The sequence below is a fragment of the Pseudophryne corroboree genome, chromosome 3 (assembly GCF_028390025.1).
Source record: "Pseudophryne corroboree isolate aPseCor3 chromosome 3, aPseCor3.hap2, whole genome shotgun sequence".
Lineage (NCBI taxonomy): Eukaryota > Metazoa > Chordata > Amphibia > Anura > Myobatrachidae > Pseudophryne > Pseudophryne corroboree.
This window is the reverse complement of record NC_086446.1, coordinates 170,377,000-170,394,256: the sequence shown is the minus strand read 5'-3', so window position 1 is coordinate 170,394,256 and position 17,257 is coordinate 170,377,000. Positions and strand designations below refer to the sequence as shown.

Here is a 17,257-nt window from a genome sequence, read left to right as displayed (position 1 = left end):
GGGACTGTTCCGCGAAAATCGGGACAGTTGGGTGGTATGCCATAGAGTTCTCATGCATTTTTTTATTTGGTTTGTCTAAGCTTACGTGCTTTATGTGAAATTATTAATAAATAATTAAGGTGTGATATTAACCACTTAACTGACTAATGTTTTTTCCAAAAACCGCTCAGAAATTTTCATTTTACTTTTCTATGATTGAATTAGGTTAACTACATTTATTAAAAGTATGTCCAATACAATTTTCTTTAGAAAAACACATATAAAATTAAAATGTAAAAAATAATCAGTACAAACATCAAAACTTTAAAGTCCACCTCATCTATGGCCAACATGGCAGCAACGTTGACCTCAATGATGACAGACACAAGTCATCCGTAGCACTCTTCATCTTCCAGGGACTGTCTCCCACGCCGAAATTCTGCAGACCACTCAAAAACAGTTGCTCGGGAGGGTGCTTCCTCCCCAAAAGCAGCTTTGCAGTCAGTCACAACACTCCTGCTGTCACAGACCACTCTTGTACGGTAGTCGTAGAAGATCATGGCTCTTCAGTGGCCTCTGTTGAGCTCTATAACAAATTTGTGAAGGAAGTGAACATGATGACTTCTTCGGTGTGCATTGATGTTTATATACGATTCTGTGCTACCAGTAGTCAGATTGTGTCTACTCTACCTATGCACTGCACATCTGGAAACTTATTGCACACCCCTCATATATTATATACACTGAAATGCTAAAAGTCATAGGATAGCAGTATATAAAGTTAATGGTAAGTGGCGCCACCATAATTTAACGTCTTGCAAATGCCCAGACCTGCATCAGTTGTAATCTGACATCTTGTGAGTCAGTTTGAACTAGTGATGAGCGGGTTCGGTTCCTCGGAATCCGAACCCCCCCGAACTTCACCCATTTTACACGGGTCCAAGGCATACTCGGATACTCCAGTATTGCTCGGTTAACCCGAGCGCGCCTGAACGTCATCATCCCGCTGTCGGATTCTCGCGAGATTCGGATTCTATATAAGGAGCCGCGCGTCGCCGCCATTTTTCACTCGTGCATTGGAAATGATAGTGAGAGGACGTGGCTGGCGTCCTCTCACTTTGTTTCAGGGGGCTTCAAATATCTTTATTCTGGGGACCAGCAGTATTATAGGAGGAGTACAGTGCAGAGTTTTGCTGACCAGTGACCACCAGTATTATACGTTGTCTGCCTGAAAAACACTCCATATCTGTGCTCAGTGTGCTGCATATATCTGTGCTCACACTGCTTTATTGTGGGGACTGGGGACCAGCAGTATTATATAGGAGGAGTACAGTGCAGAGTTTTGCTGACCAGTGACCACCAGTATTATACGTTCTCTGCCTGAAAAACGCTCCATATCTGTGCTGCATTGTAGTATATAGTAGGAGTACAGTGCATAATTTTGCTGACCACCAGTATATAATATATAGGAGTACGGTACAGAAGGCCACTGCTCTACCTACCTCTGTGTCGTCAAGTATACTATCCATCCATACCTGTGGTGCATTTCAGTTTTGCACAGTTTGCTGACCACCAGTATATAATATATAGCAGTACGGTACAGTAGGCCACTGCTCTACCTACCTCTGTGTCGTCAAGTATACTATCCATCCATACCTGTGGTGCATTTCAGTTTTGCACAGTTTGCTGACCACCAGTATATAATATATAGCAGTACGGTACAGTAGGCCACTGCTCTACCTACCTCTGTGTCGTCAAGTATACTATCCATCCATACCTGTGGTGCATTTCAGTTGTGCGCAGTATATATAGTAGTAGGCCATTGCTATTAATACTGGCATATACCATATATACTCGAGCATAAGCCGACTTTTTCAGCACTTTTTTTTTGTGCTGAAAAAGCCACCTCGGCTTATACTCGAGTCAGTCAGTGTGACAGGCAGAGCAGTGTGAAGGAGGGACGCGGAGCGCACAGCGCGCGCCTCTCCTGTGTCCCTCCTGCATCTCCGGCGGCAGCGGCGGGTCTATTAAAGGAAGTACCCATTCGTGACCTCTGATGACGAACCGGCACTTCCTTTAATAGACCCTCCGCGGCCGCCGGAGATGCAGGAGGGACACAGGAGAGGCGTGCGCTGTGCGCTCCGTGTCCCTCCTTCAGAAGACAGCGCGGGATCGATGGAGGGGTAAGTAACATGCACTGGGGGAGCATATTTGGCACTTGGGGAGGGGGCATATCTGGCAGCATGAGGGGGCATATCTGGCAGCATGAGGGGGCATATCTGGCAGCATGAGGGGCATATGTGGCAGCATATGGGGCATATGTGGCAGCATGAGGGGCATATGTGGCAGCATGAGGGCATATCTGGCACTGTGGGGCATGTTTGGCAGCATGAGGGCATATCTGGCACATCTGGCACTGTGGGGCATATTTGGCAGCATGAGGGCATATCTGGCACATCTGGCACTGTGGGGCATATTTGGCAGCATGACGGCATATCTGGTACTGTGGGGCATATTTGGCAGCATGAGGGCATATCTGGCACTGTGGGGCATATTTGGCAGTATGAGGGCATATCTGGCAGTATGAGGGCATATCTGGCACTGTGGGGGCATATCTGGCACTGAGGGCATATCTGGCACTGTGGGGCATATCTGGCATATCTGGCAGTATGAGGGCATATCTGGCAGTATGAGGGCATATCTGGCACTGTGGGGGCATATCTGGCACTGAGGGCTGTTTACGGCTAGAGCTGCATTTCCTACCCTAGGCTTATACTCGAGTCAATAAGTTTTCCCAGGTTTTTGTGGTAGAATTAGGTGCCTCGGCTTATATTCGGGTCGACTTATACTCGAGTATATACGGTAATTCCACACATTAAAAATGGAGAACAAAAATGTGGAGGGTAAAATAGGGAAAGATCAAGATCCACTTCCACCTCGTGCTGAAGCTGCTGCCACTAGTTATGGCCGAGACGATGAAATGCCATGAACGTCGTCTGCCAAGGCCGATGCCCAATGTCATAGTAGAGAGCATGTAAAATCCAAAACACTAAAGTTCAGTAAAATGACCCAAAAATCTAAATTGAAAGCATCTGAGGAGAAGCGTAAACTTGCCAATATGCCATTTACGACACGGAGTGGCAAGGAACGGCTGAGGCCCTGGCCTATGTTCATGGCTAGTGGTTCAGCTTCACATGAGGATGGAAGCACTGATCCTCTCGCTAGAAAACTGCAGTGCCACTCCTAGATGGGCCAGGTGTTTGTGTCGGCCACTTGGGTCGCTTAGCTTAGTCACACAGCTACCTCATTGCGCCTCTTTTTTTCTTTGCATCATGTGCTGTTTGGGGACTATTTTTTTGAAGTGCCATCCTGTCTGACACTGCAGTGCCACTCCTAGATGGGCCAGGTGTTTGTGTCGGCCACTTGGGTCGCTTAGCTTAGTCACACAGCTACCTCATTGCGCCTCTTTTTTTCTTTGCATCATGTGCTGTTTGGGGACAATTTTTTTGAAGTGCCATCCTGTCTGACACTGCAGTGCCACTCCTAGATGGGCCAGGTGTTTGTGTCGGCCACTTGGGTCGCTTAGCTTAGTCACACAGCTACCTCATTGCGCCTCTTTTTTTCTTTGCATCATGTGCTGTTTGGGGACTATTTTTTTGAAGTTGCATCCTGTCTGACACTGCAGTGCCACTCCTAGATGGGCCAGGTGTTTGTGTCGGCCACTTGGGTCGCTTAGCTTAGTCACACAGCTACCTCATTGCGCCTCTTTTTTTCTTTGCATCATGTGCTGTTTGGGGACAATTTTTTTGAAGTGCCATCCTGTCTGACACTGCAGTGCCACTCCTAGATGGGCCAGGTGTTTGTGTCGGCCACTTGGGTCGCTTAGCTTAGTCACACAGCTACCTCATTGCGCCTCTTTTTTTCTTTGCATCATGTGCTGTTTGGGGACTATTTTTTTGAAGTGCCATCCTGTCTGACACTGCAGTGCCACTCCTAGATGGGCCAGGTGTTTGTGTCGGCCACTTGGGTCGCTTAGCTTAGTCACACAGCTACCTCATTGCGCCTCTTTTTTTCTTTGCATCATGTGCTGTTTGGGGACTATTTTTTTGAAGTGCCATCCTGTCTGACACTGCAGTGCCACTCCTAGATGGACCAGGTGTTTGTGTCGGCCACTTGGGTCACTTAGCTTAGTCATCCAGCGACCTCGGTGCAAATTTTAGGACTAAAAATAATTAGTGATGATTTCACGGAAACCGAACCCCCCCGAACATCACCCTTTTTACACGGGTCCGAGCCATACTCGGATTCTCCCGTATGGCTCGGTTAACCCGAGCGCGCCCGAACGTCATCATCCCGCTGTCGGATTCTCGCGAGATTCGGATTCTTTATAAGCAGCCGCACTTCGCCGCCATTTTCACTCGTGCATTGGAAATGTTAGGGAGAGGACGTGGCTGGCGTCCTCTCCGTTATTGTTGAACTTGATTGTGCATTATTGCTTAATTGTGGGGAGGGCTGGGGAGCAGCTGTATAATATAGGAGGAGTACAGTGCAGAGTTTTGCTGATCAGTGACCACCAGTTATCCGTTCTCTGCCTGAAAAAAATGCTCCATATCTGTGCTCAGTGTGCTGCATATATCTGTGCTCACACTGCTTAATTGTGGGGACTGGGGAGCAGCTGTATTATATAGCAGGAGTACAGTGCAGAGTTTTGCTGACAGTGACCACCAGTATACGTTGTCTGCCTGAAAAACACTCCATATCTGTGCTCAGTGTGCTGCTTTATTGTGGGGACTGGGGACCACCAGTATAATATTATATAGGAGGAATACAGTGCAGAGTTTTGCTGACCAGTGACCACCAGTATATAATATATAGCATTACGGTACAGTAGGCCACTGCTGTACCTACCTCTGTGTCGTCATTAAGTATACTATCCATCTACATTCTATACCTGTGGTGCATTTTAGTTTTGCAGTTTGCTGACACAGTGACCACCAGTATACTATATATAGCAGTACGGTACGGAAGGCCACTGCTGTACCTACCTCTGTGTCGTCATTAAGTATACTATCCATCTACATTCTATACCTGTGGTGCATTTTAGTTTTGCAGTTTGCTGACACAGTGACCACCAGTATACTATATATAGCAGTAGGGTATGGAAGGCCACTGCTGTACCTACCTCTGTGTCGTCATTAAGTATACTATCCATCTACATTCTATACCTGTGGTGCATTTTAGTTTTGCAGTTTGCTGACACAGTGACCACCAGTATACTATATATAGCAGTACGGTACGGAAGGCCACTGCTGTACCTACCTCTGTGTCGTCATTAAGTATACTATCCATCTACATTCTATACCTGTGGTGCATTTTAGTTTTGCAGTTTGCTGACAGTGACCACCAGTATATATAGCAGTACGGTACGGAAGGCCACTGCTCTACATACCTCTGTGTCGTCAAGTATACTATCCATCCATACCTGTGGTGCATTTCAGTTGTGCGCAGTATATATAGTAGTAGGCCATTGCTATTGATACTGGCATATAATTCCACACATTAAAAAATGGAGAACAAAAATGTGGAGGTTAAAATAGGGAAAGATCAAGATCCACTTCCACCTCGTACTGAAGCTGCTGCCACTAGTCATGGCCGAGACGATGAAATGCCATCAACGTCGTCTGCCAAAGCCGATGCCCAATGTCATAGTAGAGAGCATGTAAAATCCAAAAAACAAAAGTTCAGTAAAATGACCCAAAAATCAAAATTGAAAGCGTCTGATGAGAAGCGTAAACTTGCCAATATGCCATTTACGACACGGAGTGGCAAGGAACGGCTGAGGCCCTGGCCTATGTTCATGGCTAGTGGTTCAGATTCACATGAGGATGGAAGTACTCATCCTCTCGCTAGAAAAATGAAAAGACTTAAGCTGGCAAAAGCACAGCAAAGAACTGTGCGTTCTTCGAAATCACAAATCCACAAGGAGAGTCCAATTGTGTCGGTTGCGATTCCTGACCTTCCCAACACTGGACGGGAAGAGCTTGCGCCTTCCACCATTTGCACGCCCTCTGCAAGTGCTGGAAGGAGCACCCGCAGTCCAGTTCCTGATAGTCAAATTGAAGATGTCACTGTTGAAGTACACCAGGATGAGGATATGGGTGTTGCTGGCGCTGGGGAGGAAATTGACAAGGAGGATTCTGATGGTGAGGTGGTTTGTTTAAGTCAGGCACCCGGGGAGACACCTGTTGTCCGTGGGACGAATATGGCCATTGACATGCCTGGTCAAAATACAAAAAAAAATCAGCTCTTCGGTGTGGAATTATTTCAACACAAATGCGGACAACAGGTGTCAAGCCGTGTGTTACCTTTGTCAAGCTGTAATAAGTAGGGGTAAGGACGTTAACCACCTCGGAACATCCTCCCTTATACGTCACCTGCAGTGCATTCATCATAAGTCAGTGACAAGTTCAAAAACTTTGGGTGACAGCGGAAGCAGTCCACTGACCACTAAATCCCTTCCTCTTGTAACCAAGCTCCTGCAAACCACACCACCAACTCCCTCAGTGTCAATTTCCTCCTTACCAAGGAAAGCCAATAGTCCTGCAGGCCATGTCACTGGCAAGTCTGACGAGTCCTCTCCTGCCTGGGATTCCTCCGATGCATCCTTGAGTGTAACGCCTACTGCTGCTGGCGCTGCTGTTGTAGCTGCTGGGAGTCGATCGTCATCCCAGAGGGGAAGTCGGAAGACCACTTGTACTACTTCCAGTAAGCAATTGACTGTCCAACAGTCCTTTGCGAGGAAGATGAAATATCACAGCAGTCATCCTGCTGCAAAGCAGATAACTCAGGCCTTGGCAGCCTGGGCGGTGAGAAACGTGGTTCCGGTATCCACCGTTAATTCAGAGGCAACTAGAGACTTGATTGAGGTACTGTGTCCCCGGTACCAAATACCATCTAGGTTCCATTTCTCTAGGCAGGCGATACCGAAAATGTACACAGACCTCAGAAAAAGAGTCCCCAGTGTCCTAAAAAATGCAGTTGTACCCAATGTCCACTTAACCACGGACATGTGGACAAGTGGAGCAGGGCAAACTCAGGACTATATGACTGTGACAGCCCACTGGGTAGATGTATTGCCTCCCGCAGCAAGAACAGCAGCGGCGGCACCAGTAGCAGCATCTCGCAAACGCCAACTCGTTCCTAGGCAGGCTACGCTTTGTATCACCGCTTTCCATAAGAGGCACACAGCTGACAACCTCTTACTGAAACTGAGGAAGATCAACGCAGAATGGCTTACCCCAATTGGACTCTCCTGGGGATTTGTGACATCGGACAACGCCAGCAATATTGTGCGTGCATTACATCTGGGCAAATTCCAGCACGTCCCATGTTTTGCACATACATTGAATTTGGTGGTGCAGAATTATTTAAAAAACGACAGGGGCGTGCAAGAGATGCTGTCGGTGGCCCGAAGAATTGCGGGCCATTTTCGGCATTCAGCCACCGCGTACAGAAGACTGGAGCACCACCAAACAGTCCTGAACCTGCCCTGCCATCATCTGAAGCAAGAGGTGGTAACGAGGTGGAATTCAATCCTCTATATGCTTCAGAGGATGGAGGAGCAGCAAAAGGCCATTCAAGCCTATACATCTGCCCACGATATAGGCAAAGGAGGGGGAATGCACCTGACTCAAGCGCAGTGGAGAATGATTTCAACGTTGTGCAAGGTTCTGCAACCCTTTGAACTTGCCACACGTGAAGTCAGTTCAGACACTGCCAGCCTGAGTCAGGTCATTCCCCTCATCAGGCTTTTGCAGAAGAAGCTGGAGACATTGAAGGAGGAGCTAAAACAGAGCGATTCCGCTAGGCATGTGGGACTTGTGGATGGAGCCCTTAATTCGCTTAACCAGGATTCACGGATGGTCAATCTGTTGAAATCAGAGCACTACATTTTGGCCACCGTGCTCGATCCTAGATTTAAAACCTACGTTGTATCTCTCTTTCCGGCAGACACAAGTCTGCAGAGGTTCAAAGACCTGCTGGTGAGAAAATTGTCAAGTCAAGCGGAACGTGACCCGTCAACATCTCCTCCTTCACATTCTCCCGCAACTGGGGGTGCGAGGAAAAGGCTCAGAATTCCGAGCCCACCCGCTGGCGGTGATGCAGGGCAGTCTGGAGTGAGTGCTGACATCTGGTCCGGACTGAAGGACCTTCCAACGATTACTGACATGTCGTCTACTGTCACTGCATATGATTCTGTCACCATTGAGTAGGCACGTCAGACAGTCCGTACGTATACTGGCAGGAAAAAGAGGCGATTTGGAGGCCCTTGCACAAACTGGCTTTATTCTACCTAAATTGCCCTCCCTCCAGTGTGTACTCCGAAAGAGTGTTTAGTGCAGCCGCTCACCTTGTCAGCAATCGGCGTACGAGGTTACTTCCAGAAAATGTGGAGAAGATGATGTTCATCAAATGAATTATAATCAATTCCTCCGTGGAGACATTCACCAGCAATTGCCTCCAGAAAGTACACAGGAATCTGAGATGGTGGATTCCAGTGAGGACGAATTAATAATCTATGAGGAGGGGGATGTACACAGTGAAAGGGGTGAGGAATCGGAGGATGATGATGAGGAGGACATCTTGCCTCTGTAGAGCCAGTTTGTGCAAGGAGAGATTGATTGCTTCTTTTTTGGTGGGGGCCCAAACCAACCAGTCATTTCAGTCACAGTCGTGTGGCAGACCCTGTCGCTGAAATGATGGGTTCGTTAAAGTGTGCATGTCCTGTTTATACAACATAAGGGTGGGTGGGAGGGCTCAAAGACAATTCCATCTTGCACCTCTTTTTTCTTTCATTTTTCTTTGCATCATGTGCTGTTTGGGGACATTTTTTTTGAAGTGCCATCCTGTCTGACACTGCAGTGTCACTCCTAGATGGGCCAGGTGTTTGTGTCGGCCACTTGGGTCGCTTAGCTTAGTCACACAGCTACCTCATTGCGCCCCGTTTTTTTCTTTGCATCATGTGCTGTTTGGGGACTATTTTTTGAAGTGCCATCCTGTCTGACACTGCAGTGCCACTCCTAGATGGGCCAGGTGTTTGTGTCGGCCACTTGGGTCGCTTAGCTTAGTCACACAGCTACCTCATTGCGCCTCTTTTTTTCTTTGCATCATGTGCTGTTTGGGGACTATTTTTTTGAAGTGCCATCCTGTCTGACACTGCAGTGCCACTCCTAGATGGGCCAGGTGTTTGTGTCGGCCACTTGGGTCGCTTAGCTAAGTCACACAGCTACCTCATTGCGCCTCTTTTTTTCTCTGCATCATGTGCTGTTTGGGGACAATTTTTTTGAAGTGCCATCCTGTCTGACACTGCAGTGCCACTCCTAGATGGGCCAGGTGTTTGTGTCGGCCACTTGTGTCGCTTAGCTTAGTCACACAGCGACCTTGGTTCGCCTCTTTTTTTCTTTGCATCATGTGCTGTTTGGGGACAATTTTTTTGAAGTGCCATCCTGTCTGACACTGCAGTGCCACTCCTAGATGGGCCAGGTGTTTGTGTCGGCCACTTGTGTCGCTTAGCTTAGTCACACAGCGACCTTGGTGCGCCTCTTGTTTTCTTTGCATCATGTGCTGTTTGGGGACAATTTTTTTGAAGTGACATCCTGTCTGACACTGCAGTGCCACTCCTAGATGGGCCAGGTGTTTGTGTCGGCCACTTGTGTCGCTTAGCTTAGTCACACAGCGAACTTGGTGCGCCTCTTTTTTTCTTTGCATCATGTGCTGTTTGGGGACAATTTTTTTGAAGTGCCATCCTGTCTGACACTGCAGTGCCACTCCTAGATGGGCCAGGTGTTTGTGTCGGCCACTTGTGTCGCTTAGCTTAGCCATCCAGCGACCTCGGTGCAAATTTTAGGACTAAAAATAATATTGTGAGGTGTGAGGTGTTCAGAATAGACTGGAAATGAGTGGAAATTATGGTTATTGAGGTTAATAATACTATGGGATCAAAATGACCCCAAAATTCTATGATTTAAGCTGTTTTTTAGGGTTTTTTGGAAAAAAACACCCGAATTCAAAACACACCCGAATCCAGCAAAAACATTTCGGTGAGGTTTTGCCAAAACGCATCCGAATCCAAAACACGGCCGCGGAACCGAATCCAAAACCAAAACACAAAACCCGAAAATTGTCCGGTGCACATCACTAGTTTGAACACTGGCTAAGCTTTTCACGTAAAGGCAACAGGAATTATCAGAGTTCAAACAGGGTATGACAGCAGGTGTCAGACGGATAGGACATTCCATTTCCGAAGTTTTGTGGACATTCAACATTCCTCAATCTTGGTGTTTACCGATAATACCTCAAGCAAGGCATTATCACTCACCATGAACAGCGCAGATACCGACCACGGTTGCTTACTGATTGGGAACAGTGGCGTCTGGTAGAATTGATCGTGATAACAGACAACCGACACTGGCTCAAATTACATCCACATTCAAAGCAGGAGGTACCAGACTCATATACAGCAGGTCAGTTTAGCATTCATTAGCTTCCATGGGATATGGGAGCAGAACACCCACCAGAGTGCCCCTGTTAATAGAACGACACTGGACACCTGGGCTAATGATATCGATAATTACACCCTGAAGGACTGGCAACATGTGGTGTAGTCCGATGAGTCATGGTTCTAGTTGTTTCGGTAGGGTTTGGGTGTGAGGCCATGGACCCTAGTTGACAACAAGGGGATCCGGTTAGAATCCCGGCTGTCATTAGACTGATGCTGGAATCCTGACACTGATTAGAATGCCGGCACCAGCATCCCAAATAGGATCACAATGCTAGCAGCGTCATCCCAATACCCTGGGCGTCAGAGAGGTAAGCTCTGCGGGGGGAGGTAAGGTTTAGGCTGTGGGGGGAGGTTAAGGGTTAGGCTGCGGAAAGGGGGGGTTAGGTTTAGGCTGTGGGAGGGGGGGGGGGAGGCACCCCCGGGGAGGGTTAGATTGTAGGGAGGGGAAGGCTTAGGTGCAGGCTGCGGGGATGGGGAGTTAGGTTTAGGCACCACCATGATGGAGGGTTAGGCTGCAGGGGGGGGGGGGCAAGGGGGGGGGGGATTAGGTTGCAGTAAGGGAGGGTTAGGGGGTAAGGAGGTGAATGGTAACTTGCTTCCCGACCACTGTTAGGAAACTATACAGCGGGGTGCAACAGTCAGGATTCTGGCCGCCGGCATCCAACCCTCCGGCATTTCATCTCCAACCTGTCAACAGGTAGGATAGGGTCATTAGGTCGACCACACTTAGGACAACAGTCATTAGGTCGACCACTATTGGTCGACATAGTCAGTATGTCGACATGGTCACTGGGTCAACGTGTACTAGGTCGACATGGAAAAAAGTCGACATGCGTTTTTCAAATTTCTTTCATTTTTCATACTTTACGATCCACGTGGACTGCGATTGGGAATAGTAACCTGCTTGTGAGCCATGCGAGGGGAGACGGTGCACTAATTGGGGTTCTCCGTCACTTTACGATGAAAACCCCACTGTCCACCTTCTCTTCTAGGGATCAGGTTCCAGACTGTGCATTTAAATTATATGTTATACATATGTTAAATTATACTGCATAGGACTATGGTGTAGTCTCTACAGTGCATTGCTGTTATTAATCTGGTACATTATATTATACATATTTATTAAAAGGCCCAGACCATGCACTCTCTAATGGTTAGCCAAGCCTCTGTGGCAGCTATCCACACCCCCTCTGGAGGCCAGCCACACCACGAAACATGGACCCCTACCACTGCATTCCCCCAGTGGGCCCTTCATGCCCAAGTCCGACACTGCACTCAGTCATCACTCGGACCTAATATAGTGTGGGGTGGTCAAGACCAGACTAAGTTTGGGCACATTCCACTAGGGTGGGGGCGATCTCCTGGGCAGCGTGACACGGGGCTTCGGCAGAGCAAATCTGCCATGCAGCTTCCTGGTCCTCTGTCCACGAATTTGCTAATTTTCATGTTTTTGCCTTTGGCTATGCCCACTTTATGCCCATTTCTCCGCTCAGGCAGCCTGAGCATTCCCTTCCCTGGGGGCGACTGTTGAATGTCCCATGGTCCAGTGTCCCCCAGCCTTATTGCCAGAGAAAAGAGGATTTTTGGTAGCTTACCGCTAATTTTTTTTCTCTAAAATGGTTGGGGGACTCAGCTGCAAAGGCAGATTTACAGCAAGGCAACGTAGGGACACGCTCATGGCCCGGCGGGTACCAGGGGGCCCGGACCGGCCGCTGGCACCAAGTCACCACCGGTGAGGTAGCAAAGCTGCAGAGCGCGAGAGCACTTTTTCAAAATACATGATCTGAGTCGTCCAGCCCCAGCAGCTGCCAACGCACATTGATTGGACAGCTGCCACTGTGAGCTGGCCCTAGTGCACGCCCACAGTCTAGGTAGTGCCTCCTCCTCTCCTGTACTGTGTTATCCACATGACAAACACAGAGCGTGGAGAAAGGAGCCCAGAGGACTCTGTGTGTTTTACCCAAGTGAGGATCGCAGACGTGAGTGCTGCCTTTAGTCTGTGTGTGGAGCAATAGCGCTCCACAATCAATGTGTCTCAGCCGGGGGAAGGGGGGGGGATGTTCGCAAGGGTGTGTGTGATTAGATTATGTGACGGCTGGGGGGTGTCAGCAGAATGGGGAGGGGAGGTTCGCGAGGGGGTGTGTGATTGGGCTGGGGTTGTCAGCATAATGGGGGGATGCTCGCGAGGGAGTTTGTGATTGGGCTGTGTGATGGCTGGGGGGTGTCAGCAGAATGGGGGGGGGGGGGAGTGCCTGCCAGGATGCTGCTGCCAGGGTGCTGCTGCCATTACAGTATAGAGCTACAGAGCCACGATCAGTGTATGGGAGAGTTGGGGAGGTTAGGGGGTTTATGATAGTTGAGGTGCCTTCCAGTACTGTGCGGTGTAATGTGACTAATGGACGCTACTGTGCGGTGTAATGTGACTAGGGGACACTACATGAAGCCACACCCCTTTATTTTTAATACATGGCGTAAGTGTGCACGCCTAAGTGTGCACATTTCAGATCACTACTCAGGGGGTGGCGAGCTGAAATGCGTGAAAAGCAGCCCGTTTGGGCACCCAAACTGCACTTTTTGCGATCGCGGCCAGTACTTTTGTCGGGTTTAGCTGCTTTACATGGCTAAACCCGACCTCTATGGTCGTGATCAGCGTGAAAACCATAAACAACTTTAGACGGGAAATGAGGCGCGATAATCAATTGAATATCACCCATAGTGTTAAGGATTGTTTGAGGAAGGGGGGCCCTGAATCGGTTTCTTGCTTAGGGCCCCATGAGGACTAAATCCTCGTCTGCTCAGCTGTCTTGTTTTTTTAACTGTCTTTTCCCTACTGGACTTTTTTGGTTTTTCTAACAGTATCATTGGGTTACTGCTGCTCCTTACAGGACTCTTAAAAAAGTACTGGTTTAGATGCCAACTCCAGCCCCAACCTGCAATGTCCCCCAGCCTGCTTAAGAGAAAATTATTCAAGGGTAAGTGACCAAAAATAATCTTATTTTAACTATGCTTTATGCATACAACTACATGGGCCAGAACTCTTCATATTTGTGTTTATAATGTAAGAAAAATATAATCCTCTCCATTCAGATCAGATTGAGAACCAGGGATCTTTAGCTTTATGTTGCTCCAGCACTGAGTTAATAATTGAGTCATTCTTGTCCCATAAAAGAGCTATGCAAAGAAAGGTCCACAAATGCCATACAGCGTTCCTATGTGGCACATCTTTACCATCAATCAGCAGTGGACGGTATAGAACCAACTAGTAGATACCGAGCTTGTGGCATTTCCACCCTCCCTGAGGGGACGATGTATCTAAGCTTGGAGGGAGAAAGAAAGTGTAGAAATTTAAAACCAATCAGCTCTTAACTGTCATTTTTCAAACACAGCCTGTAAACTGACAGAGGCTGATTGGTTGGTACTTTTTCTCTTTCCATTTATATCTCTCCAAGCTTTCATACATCTCCCCCTGAGTTAGGAGATGGCAGTCCCAAATCCCTCTCCCACCCCCTGTCCTAACATCATGATACTTCTTTCAGCTGTGCTATAATTTTTGTTTCATTTCTTTAAATCTATTTGCAGTTACTACTTTTACAGTGTCTGAGGAGAAAAAACTGTTCACCTGGACCTTATTTCAAGGTAACATAGACATTATATATATATATATATATATATATATATATACACACACACAGTATAATTATTGTATTGATTTTTGTTAGTATTTCTTTGTTTCATGTTATTGTATGTGTGGCATATTTTTACGTTTAATGGACAGTCAGTCAAACTGAGCGGTCACCCAACTTGTTTCAGCATTTTTCTCTTAAGTCCTAGTGGATGCTGGGGTCCACATTAGTACCGTGGGGTATAGACGGGTCCACTAGGAGCCATTGGCACTTTACGAGTTTGAGAGTGTGGGCTGGCTCCTCCCTCTATGCCCGTCCTACCAGACTCAGTTTAGAAAATGTGCCCGGAGGAGCCGGTCAGGGGTGTAGTATGGTATGCCGGCGGCTGGGCTCCCGGCGACCAGCATACCGGCGCCGGGAGCCCGACCGCCGGCATACCGACAGTGTGGCGAGCGCAAAGGAGCCCCTTGCGGGCTCGCTGCGTTTGCCATGCTGCGGGCACGGTGGCGCGCTACGCACGCCACGCTATTTATTCTCCCTCCAGGGGGGTTGTGGACCCCCACGAGGGAGAATAGCTGTCGGTATGCCGGGTGTTGGGATCCCAGCACCAGTATACTGTGCGCCGGGATCCTGACATTCGGCATACTGAAGACCACCCCCGGTCACAGCTAGGGGAGCTTCATAGGAGTTCTTTTAGTTTTATTATTTTGAATAGAGTTTAGGCACAGGGAGGCTACTGGCAACAGCCTCCCTGCTTCGAGGTACTAAGGGGGGGAGTAGTGTCCACCCTGCGGGGTCTGAGCCATTATCTCCACTGACAGAACACTGAGCTCCTGAGGGGATCGAACGTTCCCCGCCACAGATGATCGCTCACTCCAGCAGCATGCCGCCACCCCCTTACAGAGCCAGAAGATCAGTGGCGAGTTAGTCACCGGCCACGCTGGCAAGACGGTGTGAAGATGGCGGCAACGCCGGCAAGATGGCGGCCATGCTGGCAAGACGGTGTGAAGATGGCGGCAACAGGGTATGGAGCGCAGTACTAACTGCGCTCCAGGGCTCAGCGGTACATAGTGAGGCGCTGTGAGGGGCGCCCTGAGCCAGCGCCTACACCCTACACTGACCAACAAGCCTGTCAGGGTCCCAGGATCGCTGCCAGCACTTTTCCTCAGGCCAGATTAATCTTCAGAAGAGTGGGAAGCAGCGCCATGAAAGGGGGTGGAGCTTCTCCTTAGAGTGGACCCAGCAGCGCTCAGCGCCATTTTCCTGCCTGCAGAAGCACTGTCAGTGAGAGCTGTCCCTCTATATCAACTCCAGCTATCGTGTATGGTACCAGGGGGTTGTAGAAGGGGGGGGGTAAGGGGAGCTGTATATCTGTACTGTGCAATCTATTAAGGTACACAGTAAGCGCTGGTTAGGGGTTTCCCTATCTTGAAGCGCTGTGTGTGGGTTGGCTCCAAGCTTTGTGTCTCTCTTGGCATTCTTAGGGGGGAAACTCTGTCTGCCCTTCCCTGTGTGTGTGTGGAGTGTTTGTGGTCACCATTAAGCTATGTCCAGGGACTCTGTGTCATATGCTGCAGAGGATAATTCCTCTCAGGATGATCCCATTCCATGTAATCAGGATTGCACTGTGTTAGCGCAGGTCCCTGCAAGGGAGCCTGAGTGGTTAGCCTCTCTTAAAAGTATGATTTCTCAGATTTCTACTAGGGTTGCACAAAATGAGTCTGCAACTCAGGGTTTACAGAACTCTATGGCAGTTTGGTCCGGTTCTGTTACCATAGGGCCCCCTAATGTACGCTCCCAAAAACGTGCTTTTGCCCAGATTTTGCAAGATGACATGGATACCGATTCTGACACGGCAGACGGTGATGGGGATGTGCTGCGAGGGGCGGCATCTCTTGCAAAAGGGGTGCAGTTGATGATGGAGGCCATTAGAGATGTGTTGAATATTGCTGATACAACACCTGAGCAGGTTGAGGAGGCTTACTTCACTGACAATAAGAAAGCCTCGCTAACCTTCCCTGCATCTAAGGAATTGAATGCTATATTTGAGAAATCCTGGGAAAACCTGGAGAAAACATTTCAGATCTCTAGGTTCTGGTTGCTTTCCCTTTCCCTGAGGAGGATAGGAAAAAATGGGAAAACCCACCCATAGTTGACGCGTCTGTATCCAGACTCTCAAAAAAAGTGGTTTTACCTGTTCCAGGATCTACTGCATTAAAAGAACCGGTGGATTGCAAAATTGACACTACGCTCAAATCCATATACACGGCTTCAGGGGCGATACTACGTCCTACTATTGCCTGTGCATGGATTTCCAAAGCTATAGTAAAGTGGTCAGACACGTTACTTGAAGATTTGGATACAATGGATAAAAGTGATGTTGAATTGTTTTTACGTAACATTCAGGATTCTGTAGGATTTATGGTTGAATCCATGAAAAGCCTGGGTTCGATGGCTGCAGGGATATCTTCCATGTCTGTCTCAGCTCGTAGAGGACTTCAGGAGAGGTGTGGAGAACCTACCATACACAGGTCAGGCTCTCTTTGGGGAAGCGTTGGATGCGTGGATTTCCACGGCTACCGCGGGTAAGTCACCTTTTCTTTCCTCAGTGGCGCCTGCTACGAAGAAAGCTTTTTCTTCAGCTACATCACAGTCCTTTCGGGCTGCTAAAACAAGAAGGGCCAAGCCGTCTAACACCTTCTTTAGGGGAGGTCGGCCAAAATCCAAGAAACCTGCTGCTGCGGGTTCCCAGTAACAGAAGCCTGCTTCAGGTACGTCAAAGTCCTCAGCATGACGGTGGACCGCGCGGCCTGCAGGTAGGGCCTGTGGGGGCGAGGCTCAGGCATTTCAGCCACGTCTGGGTGTCGTCCAGCCTGGATCTTTGGGTGCAGGATATTGTGTCCCAGGGGTACAGGCTGGAGTTTCAAGATCTCCCACCTCACCGATTCTTCAAACCAGGCTGGCCAACTTTGCTGGCAGACAGGGCTATCCTACAGGAAGCCATCCAAAAGTTGGTGGAATCACAGGTCATTGTACCAGTTCCACCTCATTTGCAAAACAAGGGTTACTATTCGAACCTTTTCGTGGTACTGAA

The 17,257-nt window shown here is 48.6% G+C and overlaps 1 protein-coding gene across 3 annotated transcripts in view; it reads left to right on the top strand.

Moving 5' to 3' along the window:
• VSTM4 (V-set and transmembrane domain containing 4) overlaps nt 1-17,257 on the top strand; it is a 221,131-nt gene that overhangs the window by 55,520 nt on the left and 148,354 nt on the right. For 2 of the 3 annotated variants that reach the window (XM_063958592.1, XM_063958590.1), the window contains exon 3: nt 14,120-14,176. The exons of the other annotated variant lie outside the window; for it this stretch is intronic. In XM_063958592.1, coding sequence (XP_063814662.1) covers nt 14,120-14,176 — 57 coding nt within the window. The remainder of the gene's footprint in view (nt 1-14,119; nt 14,177-17,257) is intronic. 3 annotated transcript variants of the gene reach the window in all.